This window comes from Camelus ferus, chromosome 6 (genome assembly GCF_009834535.1).
Source record: "Camelus ferus isolate YT-003-E chromosome 6, BCGSAC_Cfer_1.0, whole genome shotgun sequence".
In the NCBI taxonomy this organism is placed as follows: Eukaryota; Metazoa; Chordata; class Mammalia; order Artiodactyla; family Camelidae; genus Camelus; species Camelus ferus.
This window is the reverse complement of record NC_045701.1, coordinates 3,718,309-3,739,505: the sequence shown is the minus strand read 5'-3', so window position 1 is coordinate 3,739,505 and position 21,197 is coordinate 3,718,309. Positions and strand designations below refer to the sequence as shown.

At 42.3% G+C, this 21,197-nt stretch overlaps 1 protein-coding gene across 1 annotated transcript; it reads right to left on the bottom strand.

Annotated features, from left to right (window-relative positions):
• Window positions 1–1,388: 1,388 nt before the first annotated feature.
• On the bottom strand, window positions 1,389–20,142 carry SPG21 (SPG21 abhydrolase domain containing, maspardin). The gene is made up of 9 exons (XM_032480949.1): window positions 19,898–20,142; window positions 16,058–16,144; window positions 13,014–13,175; window positions 10,300–10,380; window positions 9,118–9,263; window positions 7,014–7,122; window positions 6,241–6,348; window positions 3,624–3,764; window positions 1,389–2,072 (listed from the first exon to the last, which is right to left on the bottom strand). The coding sequence occupies exons 2-9, from the start codon at window positions 16,118–16,120 to the stop codon at window positions 1,956–1,958; spliced, it is 927 nt and encodes a 308-aa protein (XP_032336840.1). The 5' UTR covers window positions 16,121–16,144; window positions 19,898–20,142; the 3' UTR covers window positions 1,389–1,955.
• Between the last annotated feature and the right edge of the window lie 1,055 nt (window positions 20,143–21,197).

Here is a 21,197-nt window from a genome sequence, read left to right as displayed (position 1 = left end):
GGTGGGTGGGACCTATTCCCGATATAGTTGGTTGCAGGGTCCTGGGCATCCCGAAGTTCATGTTGGCCTGCTAGTGCATGGGTCCAGGGCCCAGCGGGTCTCAGTGCAAGACCTGGACAGCTGTTGGGAGTCTGGGTCCACAGCTGTGGAACTGCTTTTTTCCTTCAGTGCTGTTGGTGTCTGCCCCCTCTTGGATCAGGTTGGTCTGGAAGCTAGAGCAAGCACCCTGGCTGTTGGCTCAGGGTGTCTTAAGGCAGCCTGACTGCTGGTGCGTGGGGCTGTGTCCCTGCCTAGTTAGTTGCTTGGCCCGAGGCGTCCCAGCACTGGCATCTACAGGCTGTTGGGCCAGGGTCTGCCTGGGTCCTGGAGCTAATAAGCTGGAAGGAGGATTCCACAGTGGCGCTGGGCAGCCCGTGTCCACATGGTAGCACAGTCTCCCCAACATGCTGCCACCAGTGTCTGTGTGTCCAGATGAGCTGCAGTAGCCGCCTGCCTCTCTAGGAGACTGAGAGCAGCAGGTAGGTCCGACCCAGGTGCCTGTCAGAGGACTGCTTCTGCCCCGAGGCCTGGAGCAGGTGAAATTTTTGTGTGCACTGTTCAGGAGTGAAGTGTCTATTTCCACCAGCCCTCTGGGACTCCCAAAAGTAAGCCCCACTGGGCTTTCAAAGTCAGATACTCTGGGTGCAGGACCCTTGGTCTGGGGAGCCTGATGTGGGTCTCAGACCTCCCCACCCCCACTCCCTAGGGAGGATCTGTTGCAATTGTAGTTCTCTGGTTTGTGGGTCTGCCACCTGCGGGTATGGGACTGGACTATATTGCGACTCCACCCCTCCTACGCGTCTTGCTGTGGTTCCTTATTTGTATCTTTAGTCACAGAAGATCTTTTCTGGTAGGTTCTGTGTTTTTTCATCAATGGATGTTCTGCAACAGAGTTGATTTTAAGTGTGATAATGGCATTATTTTAGCTCTGGGAGGTACATGTAGAAATATTTAAAGATAATATAAGGTATCAGAAGTTGCTTTAAAGTATTCCGGTGATGGAAGTATGTGTGGAAAAAGTGAGGATGAGGTAAGAGATGATACAACACTGCCCATGAGTTGATCATTTTTGAAGCTGTGTGATGGGGATGTAGTTCATTGTACTCTCTTCTCTACTTTATGTTTAAAATTTTCCACCGAGGGGAAAAAAGAAGGTATGAAAAGTACATGGTATGTAGGTGACAGTAACTGTCATTTATTAAGCTGCTAACAATGAGCAAGCCGCACTTTAGAGAGATTAAGTAACTTACCTAAAGTCGCACAGGCGTGGCAGACACTCCAGTCTGCTTCTCGGAAAGTCCTGCGTGTACGAAGCCCAGTTGGCAGCTACAATAATCACAAGAGCCACCCACTGAAATTGAATTTTTATTCCAAAGACTGTAATGGGTAGAAAGACCACAGCCAAAACGGAAAACAACGAGCTTAACTGGAAATTAGAAGTAGTTGATTTGCAGGAGAGCCAACAATAGGTGACAGCCTTGGCACTGATAATGCTTATAACCAAGAGGAGCATAAAAATAACCAGTGTCCTTCTGACACACGGTGTGGATATGCAACATTTACAGCAAGTAACAAAAAGGAAGAAAAAGGAAAGAAAAAAACCCCCACAAATCCCGAACTTCCAAAATTAACGTTAACTTAACATAGTAGTGAAGACTTTTGGTAGCAAAATTTTCACAAGTCTTAAAATGAGTGTCTTCAAAAGTACTTCTTTAAATTCAAAAGCTAAAAAAACCAAAGAGGGAATAGTTACACGGGCTTAGAAGAGCTGCCGCCTGTCACAAAGTCGACACTCGGTCCTCGTTCCAAACACAGTGATAAGCGGTGAACCTGGCGAACGGAGAGGCCGACGGGCGGGAACGGATGTCACTGTGCGGACTCGCTGGGTCACTCACCACTGACAGCCGACGCCCCGGCTACTGCTCCTCCTGACTGATGCCGAAGTTGCCTTTCTGCACCTCGAGCTCCTCGGCACTGACCATCGATGGGTCAATGGCTGCATACTTGGTTCCGTGGAATTGTAGCAGGTGTATCTGCAGAATCATTGTAAACGTCACTGTTGTATATAAATGTTCTATACTTCTGACGTTACAGAGGATGGGGAAAGGAGCAAGATAGGGGTAGGGGATTAAAAGGTACAAACTACTATGTACAAAATAAATCAGCTACAAGGATATATTGTACAGCACACGGAATATGGCCAATAATTATAATAACTTTAAATAGAGTATAATCTATAAACATTTTTGTTCGTTTTTTGGAGGAGGGAGGTAATTAGGTTTATTTATGTATTTTTAATGGAGGTACTGGCGATTGAACCCAGGCCCTCGTGCATGCTGAGCACGTGCTCTACCACTGAGCTATACCCTCCCCTGCTATAAAAATGTTGAATCACTGTTATACACCTAAAACTAATATGATATTATAAATCAACTATATTTCAATAAAAATAAATATATCAATGCTAAAAAATCCAGTAATACATGCTAATTAGAGAAAAACTGGAAAACAGAAAAGTCGAAAAATAATTTTTAAAACCACAATTTGAGATCTTTGTTCCTCATTTACTGTGTAACCAGTCTGGATATTTCTAGGTAACTGCAAGATTGCGGCACGCTCTTCACAGGTAGGTGTTTACCCCCACCCCTACCGCCTGCCACGATGAATCCGGTCCTTCAGTCCTCTGCTGTTCTAACGCCGTAATGACCTGTCTGGGCCTCCTCCTCAGATAGTTAAAATGGCAAGTATCAAGTCTGTGAATGTCAAGGAGGTGTTGTATCTAGGCCGTCTTCCTTTTAAAGAAGTGTTTATGTGCATATGTTTTGATCAAAGAAGGAAAATTCTTTTTGTGTTTATTGTATAACTTAGAATTCAAAAGAGCACAAAGAGGAAAATAAACATCCTTTATAAGCCTACTGTCCAGAAATACCCCAGGTAAGGATCTTTTTATTTAAAAACTGGTTTTAAAGCTGTTTTATAAAAAAAGTTAGCAGTTAGAACGTGAGAATTATTGTGGGTTATTTTTTTAACCCATAGGAACCACTACAAATAACCTTAAGTTTTCAGGAGCGCTAAAGAAACTTTTTAAAACCCATAGGGAGAAATTGCTCCCTCCCCTGGTGCCTGGGCAACAGACCCTGGACCTTGTGGCAACACCTGGCAGGGGCATGTGAACCCCCACACCCGGGACCATGGGGAGACCATTCCCTCTCACAGGGCAGGGGTGACCTGAGAAATCCACACTCATACGAAAAAAAAAAAAAGAACGTGCCTGCCCAAGCATCTCCTCCTGCCAAGAAGCCTCTAGTCAAGGCCTGTGGAAGCAGATCTCTGTTCTGGGCACAGGTAAGCCGCTGCTGCCTCGTCCTCCCAATCCCAGTCTGTCTGTCTGTCATAGAGTCTAGCAGAATCTATCAATCGATCTATCCTAGAATCTATTAGAATCTATCTGTCACATATAATAGAATCTATTATAAGTCAGTGCTTCATTTCTATAGAGAATTCTGTAGTTCTTACTCTCTGCCACCAAAAAAAATCCAACAAACCTTTTTGTTTCAAACCAGAGACTCTGGGTTCCAACCTACCTGGACATAAAGGTTCACCTCTGCACTTCTGCACAGGTACGGGAAATTGCCTCCTGTTTTAAGGTGAGCCCTCCGGGCGTTAGGATACAGTTTGTACATTTCTTCTTTAGCTTCAGTTGAAAGTGCACTCTGGTCAAACACCTTAAAGAAAAAAAATGAGGCTGATACTGTTATTTCAGTATATTTTCACAGTAGCAAAGTGCCACCCTCTCCTGCTCATCCCTGTGACTCCAACTCCAAGGTAAAAAGTTAGCTACACACTTTACTGCCAAATGTCTCTTGCATTCTTTGGGGGAAAAAAATCTACCATGAAATTCCATCTTTTCTCAAACAGTTAACTAAATTAGTAGAATATTTTTTTCTTCAAAATTTAGTATCTGTTATCATAAGATTGTTTACTATGTCTGCAAGTCTGTTTCTGTTTTGTAGATGAATCCACAGTGTCCTTTTTAAAATTTTTTTCTTAGATTCCACATATGAATGATATATGGTATTTTTCTTTCTCTTTCTGGTTTACTTCACTGACAATGATTTCCAGGTCCATCCATGTTGCTGCAAATGGCATTATTTTATTTTTTTAATGGCTGAGTAGTATTCTATTATATAAATATTCCACAACTTCTTTATCCAGTCATCTGTCAATGGACATTTAGGCTGCTTCCATGTCTTGGTCATTGTATATAATGCTGCTGTGAACACTGGGGTGCATGTATCTTTTCAAATTAGAGTTTCCTCTGGATATATGCCCAAGTGTGGGATTGCTGAATCATATGGTAAGTCTATTTTTCAATTTTTGAGGAATCTCCATACTGTTTTCCACAGTGGCTGCACCAAGCTACATTCCTACCAGCAGTGTCGGAGGCTTCCCTTTTCTCCACAGCCTCTCCAGCATTTATTGTTCATGGACTTCTGAATTAACAGAATATTAACAGTGAACAATCATTAGTGGAAATGGCAATTTCAAAAGATCTCAAAATCCCCAAAGAACTTCTTAATTTTATTAAAAGTTATGTAAATAGTTATATGCTCAGTGAAAAAAAATTCAAAAAAAATTTTAAAGAGTGTAAGACAAAAAGTCCAAATCCTTTCCTGGAGAGCCACTGTTAGAAGGTTGGAGTATGTGACTATATAACTTTCAATACCCACACAAATGTATGTATGTTTATCCACACATTCAGAAAGTTTTTCAAAGAGTAATTTAAAGAAACCAAAAAACCCCATGAAAATAAAAATAGGTGCATTTCCAACTTGCTCAAGCTTGTAGGCGGTATTACGTGACCACATACCCAAGTGACGAACGGCTCTGAAAGGGCAAGCAGAGCAAATGCAACGTGAGGACCAAATATTTCACTGCTAAATGTCGGAACGTAGCAGTTACAGTAGAGAATAAGTTACAGTATGTGGGTAACTTCCTGATAAAAACTGATTCTTAAAAATACCATATTCTCAGCATTTAGGGATAAATCCGTGAGACAGGACAGTTATATGGTTGAAATAAAAAGTACGTCAAAGCCACAGAGAGATTCCACTTCACAACCATTCGGGCGGCTACGATCACAGAAACAGAAACTAACAAGTGCTGATAAGGATACGGAGAAGTTGGAAGCCTTATATAGCGGCCCATGTGGAAGATGATAAGGCAGGTCCTAAAATGTTAAACAGCGAATTTACCAAATGATTCAGCAATTCCGCATCTAGGTATAGACTACCCCAGAGAACTGAAAGCAGGAACTTAAGTGGGTATTCATACACCAATGTTCACAGCAGCGTTACTCACAATAGCCAAAAGGTGGAAACAAGTCAGATGTCTAGCAACAGATGAAAAGATAAATAAAATGTGGAATATTATTCAACCGTAAAAGGGCATGATGTTCTAACATGCTTTAGCACAGCTGAACCTTGGAACCATTATGCCAAGTAAGTGAAACAAGCCAGATACGAAAGGGTAATTATATGATTCTACTTATATGGGGTACCTAGAATAGGCAAATTCAGAGGCAAAAAGCAGGACAGAGGTCACTAGGAACTGAGGGGAATTGAGAGATGAGGAGTTATTGCTTAATGGGTACAGAGTTTCAGTTTAGGATGACAGAAAGTGATGGAGATGGATACCAGTGGTGGCTGTACCACATGTTAATGGACTTAATGTCACAGAACTGTACACTTAACAAGTGGTTAAGATGGTAAATTTTCTTATGTATATAGTTCACTACAATTAAAAAATATAAGAAGCAAGCTTTCATGTTAGACTTTATGGAATTCTGAATTCTCCGCCCTCATGAGGCACCTTCACTTTGCTGCCCAGAGATGTGCAACAGCTAAAGAGCGGTGTCTGTGGCAAAAACAAACCAAAATGAGTAAGGACTACTATGTTTGTTTAAATTTACATTGATTTCAATGGTGTTATTCCTGCCAGGAAAAATATAGGTTAAGCAAAAAGAAAAAACAATTATTTTGGAATTGAGAAAGTAGGGCAGTAAAAAATAAAAAAGAAAAAATCCAAGGCAGCATTTGAAGAGGCACTTTGAAAAATGGTAAAATAATTATAAGGTGGATCTTGATATAGACATTTTAAAAAGGCAAAGTATCTATTCTACTTAAAATAAAGCTTGCTTACGTCCATAATGGTGACAGGGATGTCCCGAATTTTATGAGGTTCCACGTAAGAATTCTGACAATTCAGGGTAAGTCTTGAAGCCAGTTCACTCTGACCCAAACTTTCCAGCTGTGGAAACAAACACAGGTAAAGTTTTTTTTTTTTAATGAATTTTGTTTTTCACATTTACATTAAATCCACAGATGATATTTGTGCTTAGAAAGGTGGTATTATGTGTGGTGGGGCCAGTAAGGTCACCAGCGAGGAAACACGATGTATTTGAGACCAAGAACTGGGCCTTTCAAGTGGTAATATTGTTCTATTCTGGGAACGAGGCCCTTCCCCAGCCCTCAACCTGAGCTGCCTCTTCAACCAGGTGCCTGTGGGCAGCAGGCCAGTTCCAGCAGCTCAAAGACAACGGAGACATCTAAGTGATCTTACAGCAGGGAGAGGCCTCAGGAAAAAAAATCTATCCTGGCAGTTCTGAGATGCAAATCTACAGACCTGCTGCGTCACACTCACCTGGGGGAGGTGGAAGAGGAGGAGGAGCGAGGGAAAATAGAGTCCCAGGTGCCTTGGCCAGGGATTCCAGTTCACTGGTCTGGTGTGAGGCCTTAGAATCTGTATTTTTAAAAGCTCCCCCAAGTGATTCTGATGAATTACTTACCAGCAGGACTATCTGCCTGGATGTATTAAAGTTAGTATGGAAAATTACTTAACAAACACCTCTAATACACAGCCATTTCTTTAGGAACCAAGCAGACATGTGAATTCCCAGGACAAGGTGTCCTCACCCTGTCCACCATGAAGTCAATGGCGTCAGCCATCATAGGGTCCACTGGGCCAGAGGAAAAGTTGCCGAGAACTATTTTTTTGAGCATAAACGATGGCATCAGCCAAAAGCTGCAGGGAAAGAAAAAAAAAAAAAAGACCCGATCATTTAAACTTGCAAGACTACATGTGAACGGCAATCATTCAACACTGAAGCTCTGTGTTAGCTGGGTTCTTGGGATCTAGAGATAAAGACTTCGTCCCTTCCTTCAAAGAGCTAGTTTTGAAGCATCCAGTTTTCATATACACTTTCCCAAGCTCCAAAAGTGTGACAGTTTAATACGATTCAACTTTTAAGAATCTGGAATAATAAGCGGTATTTCAAAACGCCTTTATGGAGGTAGACATTCTGATGATTCCAAGCTTTTGTTTTCTAATTGGCCTTAATTCCAATGGTTAACCTGTTTTTGGAAAACTCGGCACTTAACATAAAAATCTTAAGGTTCAAATCACCTTTAAAGCAGATTTCAAAATAGCAAAATGAAAGACTTACTGTACCTCCTACCGCTACTATTAGTCAGTTGGGCTAATTCAAGGCAATTCAGTCTTGATGTACTTCTATATGTGATCTTTAGTTAATTATTTATTCCATTAATTACACTGAGAGCTATGACATATTTCTCTCAACCTGTGCTGAAAATATCTGATAAAAGGTGCAGACCACCTCCTGCTGCGTGTTCTCAGTGAGCTTCCCTCACTAGGACCAGCGGCCATCTTTCAGTGACCTTTCTAAGTTAGTCCCCACCTCTGACAGCTTCTTAGTTTCTAAATGACGCCTAGGTGTGCTCGGGGGCGGGGGGGGGGGGCGCGGTGTCCTGCCGGCTCTGCTCACCCCTGCGGCCTCAGTGCGGCACATAGTAGGCACTCAGACATTTGACAAATAGTAGCCGATACGCAAGAGCAGAAAGTGGGGGGCAGTCTTGACTTCTGACAGTTAAAACAACATGAAAAATCATCACAAATAATCAATGAGCTTTAGTGCAGCACCTGGACATGAAGTGTATCTGTGGCTAATGTATACAACAACAGATCGCTGCATGAATGCCGAGTAAACAACTGAGAAAATATCAGGGGAAGTTCTTGAAAAAATCAGACTGCAATCTTAAGTAGGTGTGAAAACCGTGAAGATGTTTACCTAGAATGTTACGTGAAAAACCAATCTGCTCACACAGGTAGGTTAGTCGCTGGGCTACTTTTTAGGGTAGAGCCTAGCCTTGCTAGCAATGAAAGAAATGCACATGAAGTCAGCTTTAAGGTACCCTTAGACACTACCAAACTAATTAAGAAGAGAAAATCCATGAAGGGATGACTCAGAGGAGGCAGATACCCCACTGGTTGCCCTGCAAAGCATTTCACCATTTCCATCTTTCTAAAAAGCAGACTCCTGTTGTGTAAGTGTCAGGATGTGCAGACCATCAGCTGACAGACTAAATGCTCTAGTCTCTCCAGTTTGGGGAACATAACTCAAGGAAATAACTCAGAAAGGGAAGGAACAAAAGTCATTTGTACAAAGACTTACAGCAGAACATGATGAAAAAGTCGGGAGAAGCCAGATGCCTTAAAAACACTGTGTCAGTCAACACATGGAACTGTACACAAAATAGTCTAAGTGGAACAAGCGGAACACAGTATCCCTTACACGTGCACTAAAGAGAAACTGTTAAGGCGTATGAATGTATAGGAAACAAAGGCAGACAATGATTTAGACGAATGGAAACAGCTGAATTTAGAGTTCATGCAATTCTTTTCTATTACAAAGGTGATCATTTCTAATTTTAAAAGCCAGCATGCAGGGGAGAGGTATGGCTCAGTGGTAGAGCATATATACTTAGCATGCATGAGGTCCCGGGTTCAGTCCCCAGTACCTCCTCTAAAAGTAATAAACCTAATTACCTCCCCCCACCAAAAAAGCCCCAAACAGGAAAACCCCTAAAACCCAGCAGGGTTTCAGAAGACAGAAGTAAATATGGCCCCTCCCTAATGCATCAAAAAACTCAGAAGCCAACATTTTCAAAACTCCACTGAACAAAAATAATAATAAATTTGGCAGAATGTTTACGTTCTTACCTGTTTGCAGTCCATGTTTGGTTAAAGATAGAAGTGTCACTGAAGGCATTGCAGAGGATGAGGGAATGGACTCGGGGAGATTTGTGAGTGTATTCAGCAAATTTCTGGGCCAAAAAGCCTCCCAAAGAAGCCCCGAAGAGATGAACCTAATTGGAACAAACACAAGACAGATCCTAAACCAACGATCAGTCCTGAACATAAGCATCAAAAAAACGTTTTAATTCTCACCAACCACAGAATACAATGTCATCACCTGCCGTTAGACTGAAACATCTACAGCTTGCATGCTAAGGAAATACTGTATTTAAAAACAACGTATACACCCTGTTGAGAGAAAATACAACTGTGCATACAAATTATATGTTAAAAAATATTTACAGATTACAGTAGAAAATGAAGCCACTTTATAGTTTGTTTAAGAAAACTATGATTCAGGGTGAGGGTGTAGCTCAAGTGCTAGCGCACATGCTTAGCATGCAGAAGGTCCTGGGTTCAATCCCCAGTACCTCCTCTAAAAAATACATAAACCTAATTACCTCCCCTACACACAAAAAATAAAATTTTTAAAAAAGAAAGAATAAAAAAATGAAACTATGATTCAGCAATTCTACTCCTAGGTACATACCCAAGATAACTGAAAACATGTCTACACAAAAACTTGTACATGAGTGTTGACAGCAGCATTATTCATAATTAAAAAATGGAAACAAGCCAAATGACGAATGAAATTTGTTATATCCAACAATGGGATATTACTGGACAACAAAAAGGAATGAAGTACTGATGCCAGCTGCAATATTGATGAACTTTGAAAATGTTATGTTAAAGTGAAAAAAGCCAGTCACAAAAGACCACAAATTATGATTCCACCTAAATAAACAGAATAGGCAAATCCATAGAGATAGAAAGTAGATTAGGGGAGGCAAGGTGGAAAGTGTCTGTTAAGTAAGTATGGGGTTACTTTTAGGGTGAAAAATGTTCAAAAACTGACTGTGGTGATGGTTGCACATATCTCTGAATGTGTAAAAATCAGTGAATTACGCATGTTCAAAGAGTAAGTTGTATGCAATGGGAATTCTACCTCAAAAGAGCTCTTTTTAAAAAACGAAAGACAACACCAGGCTTTACAATGTAAATGCTGCATTAAAATCACACATGAGTAATGAGTTTCAAGGTACTCACTTTATCCAGCTGTAAATGGTCTAAAAGTTTTCTGAATCCATCGCAGAATTCAAGGTGGTCCCAATAAACTGGATATTGCAACTGGAATAATAACAATAATTTAAAAATTTATTTTAAAAACTACAGAGGTAAAATGCAACTAATATATATCTGAAAAATTTAGGGCTCTCATACCAATATTTTTCATTTGCTCAAGCTCTGCTCCTTATTCAAAACATATGAAAATAAGCTCTCGACTTCTCCTAAACTTCAAATTTTATCAAATTCACATTTTATCCAACAGACCAATTAAAAAAATAAAAATAAAAAGCACACTCTAGTGATACTATGAATGTACACAACAATTTCAATTCACCTCGATTTCCTTTCCAAATAGGTTGAGAAACTCTGAGGTTCAAGGGTGAATAGAGCAGAACCCATCAAGTAAAGAAATGCTGTTTTCTTTTTAATCCAATTTCATTCTGAATTACGGCTCAAAGAACTAGATATAAAATCTGTTCCAAGGAGAGTTTCCTCTCTTTGGTAGCATTTCTTTAAAGGAGTATTCAAAAAAAAAAATCATAGCTCTACTTTTAATTGACTTAGTTATTCTATCTGATTTCTCGTAGTACTTTTGTGACCAAAAAAGTCAGGTGCTTGACCCTGAGTAGCCTATTAATGAAAATGAAGAAAAAGAAATACAAGTCACTAATTCCTTTCTAGGGGACTCAGGCTTGTCACCTAAGAATTCCCCTTGTCTTTAATGTAAATGAAACCCATCTGACTGGCTTGTTTTAAGCACTTAGATTCAGTCATTGACAAATCACTGAAATAGATACTGTCATGTAAATTATGGGATAATTTCAGCTTTGACGGACTATGTTACTTTTACTATTAAAATTCCATTTGTTAATAAGATTCCACTATTCTGAGGCAGGATGGAGAACAGACACTCCGTAGCAGAAAATTTTACAATTTGAGTCAGATGATAGCCTAAAAGAAAGGAGATGACATTTTTAGGACTCCTTTAATTTAAAAATTGCCCTAGGCAAGTGACAAAATTGTATATAGCTTAATACATACACACAATGGAGTATGAGTGACACTGGGAAATCTGAATAAGGTCAGTGGATTATGTTAACGTCATATCTTGGTTGTGATAGCCTACTACAGTTTTGTAAAATGTTACCATTAGGAGAAACTGGGTAAAGTATAAAATGGCTCTCTCTCTATTATTTCTTACAGCTGCTTGTGAATCTATGATTATCGCAATAAAAATTTAAATGAAAAAAAGGATCCATGTATTTTAACAGCTAGATACTAACAAATACCTAGTATGTTTCAGAACGTCATGGGGCTGGGTATTCAAGTCTTAAAGTAATTTTGAAGACGTGGCAGGCCTTTTCTTGAGTCATCATCCAGCTAAGTAGGAGGGAAGGCCCACATCAAGAAGCTTGAGGGCAAGGAGAACTGTCCAGCCGGAAGGCAAGACTATGTGAATGCCAATGTGGAGCAATAAACACTGTCCGCTTTGGACAGTGCTCTAAAGTGAGACGGACCTGTGGACGCTGCTCGGCTTCCCCACTCTGGCTGATTAGCAGTGGCCACTAGGACAGGAAGTGTCCCGACTCAGGCTGCAGAGGTCTGGGGTCAGGGTGGTTACCGCCCTGCTCTCCTGGAGTGCTGTTCACTGAGAGGGATTACTGAAAACCCAGAACAAGGGAGGACTATGCTGTGGGGATTCAAACACGCCATCCGAGGAATGGTTAAAAAACCTGGAGAAAGATACAGCCAGGGAAGAAGAGACCTGTGGGGAAGGCAGTAGGTGGGGCAGGCAGTAGCTCGCTTTCTCAAGAAAGAGAAGGACTGTCAGGAGGGAGAGGAATTAGATTTGTTTTATATGACCCCAGTTGGTGGTAACCCCAGTAGAATTTTCAACTGCTTTCCAAGAGCAGGGATCTGGCCTACGTTTTCTCTCCTTTAGGTAGTAAGTAGAGTGTCTAATAATGGCTGTTAGGAAACCAATGTCCACTGTCCTCACCCAGCCGGGGCATGCCAAAAACTCTGTCATGAGCAAAAGTGCCTTCCCACCTACGCCCTTCTCCCAGAGGAGGAGATCAAAGAATGATAAATGCAAAACTAGATTTAGACCAAATTGAGTCATAAAGTAACAATTAGAAACAACTTCTTAACCCAGTGCTAGGGATATGAGCTAATGAATGAACCTCACCTCAACTGTCGAAGACTTGCGTTAAAGCAAGCTTTCAGTCAGCTGGATGTTAGCGGATCCCTTTTCTGCCCCCAGAAGCAGGTGGGTAATAAAGGGGAGTGGGAATGGGGTCAGAAGACTGGGCTGGGTTCTCCCTCAACCACCTATTGGCTGTGGGACACTCGGTGATCACTAAAATGGTCTGGACCTCAGTTTCCTCATCTATAAACAAGGACAATGCTTCTGGACTCCTGTTCAACTCATTCAGAAAATGCACATACAAGCTGGGAAGAGAAAAGGCTTCCAGAAGAAGTTTGTCCCCCTCTGTATGTCCGTGCCCCATACCACCTTCCTTCAAAAAACTCCCTTTCACATTTTAAAAAAGGAAAACAGTATACAACCTCGATTAAAAAAAAAAAAAACCTGCCCATTACTATAGTTACTCAGAAACAGAAGCACGTACTCACACATACACAAAACCAGAAAACACGGACCTGCATTTTCATCCTGAATCAATGATACTTACAGCTATAACCCGGTAACCCCATCCAGTCAAAGCCAAAATCTGCCGGAAAAATACATCTGCAGTGCCGCTGACCGGAGGGAGAAATATGAGGGGACACCTGATATTTCTGGGGCCCGCATCGTAGAGCGACCAGATCTTACTATCATCATCATCCACGATGATCTGGAGGGAAAGTTATAAGAAAAAAAATGAAAAACCTCATGGATTTGGTTTTATATAGTTATTTCAACACAGTACTTTCGCTGACAGTTTTAATAGCACTGCCTTGGTTGTTACCAGCTAAGTGGGGGTTCACCCCACACTAGCACAGGATAATAAATAGTTCTGCTCTCCTTTTCCTTCCTCAGTGCTGACACAGTCCAGTGGAATTGCTTTATATGCTTCTTCCCAAGAGCTGCTTTTTCTATCAGCTTGTAATTTTCCTTCCCATCCGTGACTGTACCAAGTTTATTTTGTTTACCATTAAACAGTAAACTGTATATGGCATCTTATTTCTCCCCCATACTTCTGGCTGTGTGTGCGTGCGTGCATGCACGTAGGAGGAGGGCGATTTGCAGAGTCATTCTCCAGTGCTGGCCCAGAGGACGGGCTGGGATCTGCAGGGTCAGCGTGTGAATAAGGGAAAAAAGACTCCAGGCTCCAGGAGAAACTGGGTAGAGATGGTGCCACTCGGGAGATGCTTCAGGAGCCTGATGCAGACCAAGCCTCTGAGGAGGGAGCCCTCTGCTAGACAGGAGGGATGAGGCAGGTGTAGGTTTCACTGCCCCCCTGCCCCGTGAGAATGTTTCAAACCATTCAGTCAGACGTGGGGAGTGGGCTCAGGGAAAAACTGGCTTTTTTGGGGAAAAGGGGGTGGGATGGAGGAAGGTCATCAGGAACCTTCCAGATTTAGTGGTTCTTGACCCAACAGGGGGAAAAGATGAGCACTAAATGAGCTGAGACAAATCAGGTGTGCAGCACAGAGTCTGGCAGATATGGAATGTTCCATAGCGTTAGCTATTGGTATTCACTGCATGAGAGTTTAATTTTTGTTCTCTTTGGCTGACTTTTTGGTGGTGTTTGGAAAAGTACATTAACTGCTTGAACTTTTGCCAATGCAAATCAATACTCATCCGACTTTTACATTAAAAAGTTCAAGGTTCTATTTTCGGAGAGCTTCTAGCTGACAGAGCTGCAGCCCCAAGGTGGCAATGTGGTGGCCGCTCACTAACCAGGGTCACTGGCATCACTGGGAGCAGACAAACAGGGCCGGGCAAAGTCCAGATGGCCCTAACAAAGACCTTTTGGACTTCCCCAGGTGACAATATATCTCATGATTATGCTTTTGCCCTTTGTATTTGCCACTCACATTTTTGCTTTTCATGTTTCTTTTTGCTACGACTATAGTAAAAAATTTCAATGACCTTCGACAGTGTATACAGTAAATTCCAACCTTGTAGCAAAAAAATTCATATGCGATAAGATATTCAGAGATCTTTGAAATTTTCTGGGAAATTATTTTGCTAATACAGTCTGGAAGAAAAGGAATAAAAGTAGCATGTTCTTTTTTTCCTTCTTTCCCCACCCCATGAGTTGTGTATGTTTTGAATCTAAACCATAAAATACTTGAAGGTTGTTTATTGCTTCAACTTCCTCAGAGCTCTCTGAATGGCAATTTTGTCAGAATCCCTTTAGAAGACTCAGCATCTGTTTGATGATTTAAAATCTAGCATTATGAAATTTCAAGCAAACTTTTCATGACGTATGGACCAAAAGAATCAGAGGAGAAAATTACATCAATGAAACTACCTCCTCTAACTACTGCCAAGAATATTTAGGTAAGTTTGTGTTGTTTTGGGTCTGGCGAGCAGCTTGCTGAGCAAGTCCATCAGCAGGAGCTCACGTGAGTCACTTGAGGGGATGGGACAAGGGAGAGGGACTCCAGGGGGACGATGCTCCCTCTAGCATGGGCAGTGGTTTCCAGGGTAGCAAGAAGAAAAGGGGGCTCCTTTCGGTAAGCAGCCAAGTAGTTCTGGCTTTGAAGCCAGATTAATTTGATTTTAATCCAAATTCTACCAGGCTGTGTGACCTTTAACATGTTAATCTCCACGAATCTTGGTTTTCTCATCTGTAAAATGGGCATGCCACTACCCTTTGGTTAAACTTTAAAAGAATTAAATAAGACACCTGGGACTTCCTACAACAGTGCCAGGTATACAGTAGGTATTCTGTCTCTACTTGGAGACTGTATCTCAAATTTCTATATAAAGAGTAATTTTCTTATTAATTCAAACTTGCATGATACTCCCACAGCTCTCTACCTTGACAAAATAATTTTAACAGAGACACAGATGATCTTCAGATCACAGTTCTCTAATACTTCTGCAAGGGGATCAGCAAAGATTTTATTCTGTGGCTTGAACAACTTCTGTCTAGTGTAATCCCTAAACATTTGGGATTAATTTGGGACTCAGAGTTAACGGTCAAACTTCAGTGTACGTGTCTGGGGCTTCTGGACATCCCAGGCAAAGAACGCTTCCAGAAGATGACTATGGCAGAATGAGTATATGTCATTGCAAACAGAGGAGCTACTATGTGACCCACTGTAAATGTTACATCTGAGGAACAGGAAAATGCTTTCTAATAAGTAACAGCACTCACCGTGTAGCTGCTGTTGCTGTAAGCTTTCTACTGAGCTATACGGAGGAGTACACATATTCCTGTTTGCTTGATTTTGTAAAAGCAATTATAAAATAATGGGCATAATTATTCTCGCTTTTATTCTTGAATGAGCCTCAAAAGTTGATTGTATATGACTGAAGTATTGTGCTGTACACCACAAATTGACACAACATTGTAAACTGACTACGCTTCGATAAAAATATATTTAAAAAAAAGTTGATTGTACTGGACAGGGAAGGGGTGAACTTTATGCTCTGCAACCCAGAGTCATGAAACTTGGCAACAACCTTTACTCCCAAATGCTACGAAGACATAATGTCTACATCACACATAAAAACAATACAAGATTTTGCAAATAAGAGGTGTAGTAAAACCATACATACCTTTTTAAGGGGGACTGTACTTCTAAACCAGTTATAATCAGGAGAGACTTTAATCTCTCCCATGATTAGCTGAAATGGAGGTTAACCCTGAAATAAAAGCATGTGATGTTTCATGTCAAGAATTCACGTTTACATCAGAACTAAATGTAGAGTCTGGTCGAGCTCTACCAACAATACTTTAAAGGGTGAAACCAAGGAAGTGAGCTATTTTATCTAGTCAATATATACTTAAACTACAGAAAACAATTTGATGAAATCCTAAAATCATGGAGCACAAAGGGCCCTAAGAGAGAATTATTCCAGTCTACTTCATTCCTCCCGAAGGGGAATCTGGTCTAGAAAATGTAAGTGACTTACCCAAGATCCTACAGCTATTGAGAAACCAGGACCAGATGCAGGACAGTATTTCTACACCTGACTGCCTGTCCTAGTTAAATGATTCCAAACTGCAGCAGTATCACTTTTTGACAATATCTTAAGAATCCATTGCAATAAAGATGGTCCTGTCAGAGAGAATTCTAGGGAACAATTCACACTTTCTAGAAAAAGGAGTTAATGTAAGCCAACCTCCTGATAAACTCATAAAATGCCATAAATCTAACTCCCGTGGGAACATAACTTCAGAAACTCACACGTAATTTTTAAACCAAAATACAGGAAAACTTGTTCATATGCATGTGATTAAAAGTGACATAATGTCCCTCTGAAATATCTAGGGTAAGATACCAGAACAGACCTGAAGGCACGCTAACTAGCAACAAAACAAAACAAGTGCCTTTAGGGGGAAAAAAAAAGTGTGGTTTTCTGTTGTGAGATTAGTGATTTCCAGTTTTTATAGCTCTGTGACCTCAGAAAAGTCACTGACCCTCTTTGGGCTTGTTTTCTCATCTACGACTGTTTCATCTCTGTATCTCCAAAGCACAGAACAGTGCGTGGCACACAGCAGGCATTATCTGTTGCCTAAGTGAACGACTACACCCGAAGCAGACCCAACTAGGCAATCCCAGAGTCCCTTTTAACCCTACGAGCCTACGAGCACTGGATTGGCTGAGCATCTTCAATTTAAAGGCCACCCCTCTTTGCTCAGGCATCTGTGTTATGTCATAACAGGAACCTGAAATTATAGTTCCTTGTTGCAGATTCTTATTGCCAAATGAGGAACGTCCATCCATCCGTTTGGTAGGATTCAAATGCTTGTTTGCATCATGTCCTCCACCTCAGGGCAAGCCTGGATTTTCCTAGCAGGGCTAGGATGAGTTTGAGACCCTAGGACTTAGGTCCTGGGCTAACTCTGAACTGGCCAGGAACAAGGGATTCTAAAGCCAATTAATCTTCCTCCTTGGCCCACCACATCTGCTCCGTAGGAACACTGGGCACTCAGCAGTCTTAACTGTTACCTCCAACCTTGAGGGGGTTACTAAGCTGAACCCCAATGAGATGGGAAATGCAGACATCAAATATTAAGCTTGATTTACAACGCTGACATTGTAATAATGGTCTCTTAAGGCTAGGATGGTACTTTCAGAAAAGTGGCCCTAAAGTACCACTAAAGAAAATAGTCTGCCAGGCTTATGCTGAAAATCAAGTGTGCAAAGATGGACTGAAGTAAAGAAGATCATTCTTTGCGTATCTATTTTCTCTTAACAAGTATTAACATGTTAAAGAAATCAAAGCCATTTGAACTATAGCCTTTCTCTAAGCTGGTAACTGCTTTTAACTGAGAGCAACTAGCACATACACCTAATTCTGGAATATTTTCTACCTGGAGAGACTTGAAATATTCCTATATCATCTAAATATTTCCTAATGGAGACATTTTCTATAAACAATTACTATTCTGCAGGAGGAAATATAAAAAACATGTTTAGCAAAAAAAAAAAAAATCTACTCAATAGACTTATAAAACACCTCAGGTAATAAAGGCCAGAAACTTTGCTTTTAGATTCACTAAACTTGGGATAAAATAAATTATTCATAGTTTGGAACCAGTTGCAGTGTACCACACAAATCCACATACACACATCAAACACAGACACACACATTCAGGCATCTACTTCTTCCCTCAGTAGTAAGTAGAAAGATGTTCCTTACCCCAGTCTGCAGTATTATTCACAACCAGCCAATATTATAACATTTTATAACTAATCTGCCTGAGATTCCACCCAACTGTGACTACATTTTTTGTAGAGGCAAGCGGTTTTAACACTTGTGCTAGCTTGGCAGTACATAAAAGGTAAGATAGATACCAAATGCTGCATCTGACCAACTGCCGTCTAAGTGAAAAAAACTGCTGCAAAGGGAAAGCAGCTGTGAGTGGTATGAAAAGGAAGTTTGTTCTCCCAGCCCTCTTTCCTCCACTACAGGGGAATACTTTTCCAAGTCACAAGGGGAATGTTCTGCATATGGCAAAAAAAAAGGTCAACTGAGATTGTGACCAAACTGGTCAGTATTAAATAACAAAGAATGTGCGGACCATGAGCTCAACAGTGATTTGATCTCTCACAACGCAATTCTTCACAAAAATGAAAGCACCTGTTCATGCTGGTGGGAAAATCACTGCAGGAATTTTGCCTTAATCTTGCTTAAGGAAATGACAATCCCTCCGGGAGGAATGCTCTGGCCACTCCATCCTCTATAGGCCCTTGTGCTGCTCGACAACAGGACTGCCAGGTGGGAGTGTGCACCAAGAATTACGTGCACTTATTTCTCCAGGTTTCAACAGAACCAGCCAGTTTACAGTCCACTTATCCCTCAAGATTTCAACAGAAGCTGCCAATCTAGAGTCAGTGAAGTTGCCTTCACAAGTGTTTAAGTCATAAAACCAGTTCAACTAGTCAGAGCTTTTCTGATCCTTTATCTCAATCATATGATCTATATATATGGTCAATCTGGGATTATTATTAACACCAGCAGTAACAAAATATTAGAACCTGAGAGTCTCCAAGTGATGTGATTGGCATTTTAATGCAAGCCTCCAGACCTCACCACAGCAGGACACAGCCATTCTTTTTTTAGGTTTCCTCAGGGGAAGACTGATCCCTTTCTTCTTCAGAAAATCTTCTAAACCTCATGAGGGGAAAAGCTGACTACCTGACATTTCAACTGTGACAATTCATTTTGTAATCTGTCTTAGTATAAAAGCTTTTGGAAATTTGCACACAGCTAGTCAATTACCCCTCAGTCTCTTGAATCTTTGTGCCAAAAGGAGCTGGAACCTTGTAGGTGGAGACAAAGAAGCAGCATAAATGCAGAACTTATGACTCCCCAGGAAAAGGAGGAGAAGTGAGACAGCCTAGCTCTGCTACTTTCCTCATGCCCCATTCAGAAGCCTCACACCTGGCCCGGACTCGGCAATGACAAAGACATTTGTCGCTTTCAGGCTGAGGTACAATCTCCGAAATAACTAGCTTCTGCTCAGAGTTCTTAAAAGTTTACTGAAAAATACCTTCCTGGGCTGTAGCAGTGTAGCCCCAGGATGGAATTATAGCAGTATGCCCAGGTCAAGAGCTCCCCACCCCCACTCCCACCCCAGGCAACCCACACACTGACCTCCGCCTTCTCCCAACCCCACCAGTGACAGGCCACACAAAGGCAGGATCACAGGCACACCGACCCCTCCTCCCCGCATGAACTCAGACTCGGCCTCAACACACACACACCACACAAACACACACAGGGACGTGCAATCACGTGCATGGTCACATGAACCGACTCACTGGGGCCACACTCACAAAGTCACACCGATAGAGGTAGCGTACACTACTAACCACACTCACCTACAGCCACAAACACATCACACATCCACACCCCCCGCTTCCCAGGGCCTCGCCCACCCCTCACCTGCCGTGGCCGCCCCCAGGTCCCTTTCCCTCCTCCCCAGGGCGGCTCTTCCCTCCAGTACTGGTGCGGCCCGGGAGGCGGCTGGGCCCGGGTCGCGGCCGGCAGCTTGGGCGCTCGGTCCCCGCAAGCGCTAAGGACGGCGGGGGTGCGCTGGAAGGCCGGCCTCCGAGGGGCGGGGCGCGCGGCCGAGCGAGCCTGGGCCGCCGCCCTCCCTCCTTCCGAGCTGTTCGCGCAGCTAGCGCGAGCCTCGCGCTTCCGGGTTCGGAGGGGCGGGGCCACATCTCGAGGAAGGGGCGGGGCTGCGTGGCTCCGGTGGTCACCATGGCAACGGGCGGGTTTGCTCACAGGGTGGGACCTCCGGCGCTCTTCTTACGTGTTGTTGGGTGCGGAGTCCGCATCCACGGTGGCGGCGTGAGCGGGGAGGAAGAACGAGCAGACTCTGGGTCAGTTCTAGGTCACCTCTGTGACATGAGCACCGAGGGAGAGGTTGTGGAAGTGGAAGAAGCCTGACCCCTGGGGCCTGTCTCTGCCTGCAGTTCGCGCCCTCTTGGAGGAAGCAGATGCCGAACGTTTTCTCTCCGCCATGTGAGGCTTTGAGGGGGCCCCTTCGTGTTGCAGGCTTTGATAAACTGGGCTTTGTGTACTCTCTTTTCTTAGCAAGATTTTAATTCTTTTGGCACAGCTACAGACGCCCTCCATAATCCTCCACTGTAGCGCCCCCACCTCCCTTCCAGGCTTGTGCTGACGTTCTGGGGATTTCCAGAAACAGCCCACCGAGCTTCCAGCTTCATCACTTTCCCTTAAAGGAATAGAGCCTATTAATATATTTATAATAATTAGTCTTAAGTAAGATGTTGCAGAGGTCACGACTCTTTCTCAGTAAAATATATGCAGGTATGATAAGGGTGAATAACATGTATATCTCCTTGTTGGGAGTTTTTTTAATGATCCTGCAACAAGGTCCTGCTGAAAATGCCTCTCCCTAATCAGTTTTAGGAAAAACTTGTACTCTATTAAAGACCTTTGTCTTTACCCAGGCAGCTGTCAAGGTCAAGAGGAGAATCCGAGTAAATTGCTTCCTAAGTCAAGACCTCTGCCCCCCTACTCAGGACCCTTGGATCCCCATCTAGAACTTGGACTAATCCCGAAGGCATTCCCAAGACCACAGTAATATATCCGCCTTCTGCCACCCACCAATCACCTTTCCCACAATTTGAGTCAGTAACAGAAAGTGGTTTTTTAATTATAAGCACCACATAGGTGCCATAGAGGAGATCTTTCCTCAGAAGATTTTTAAACT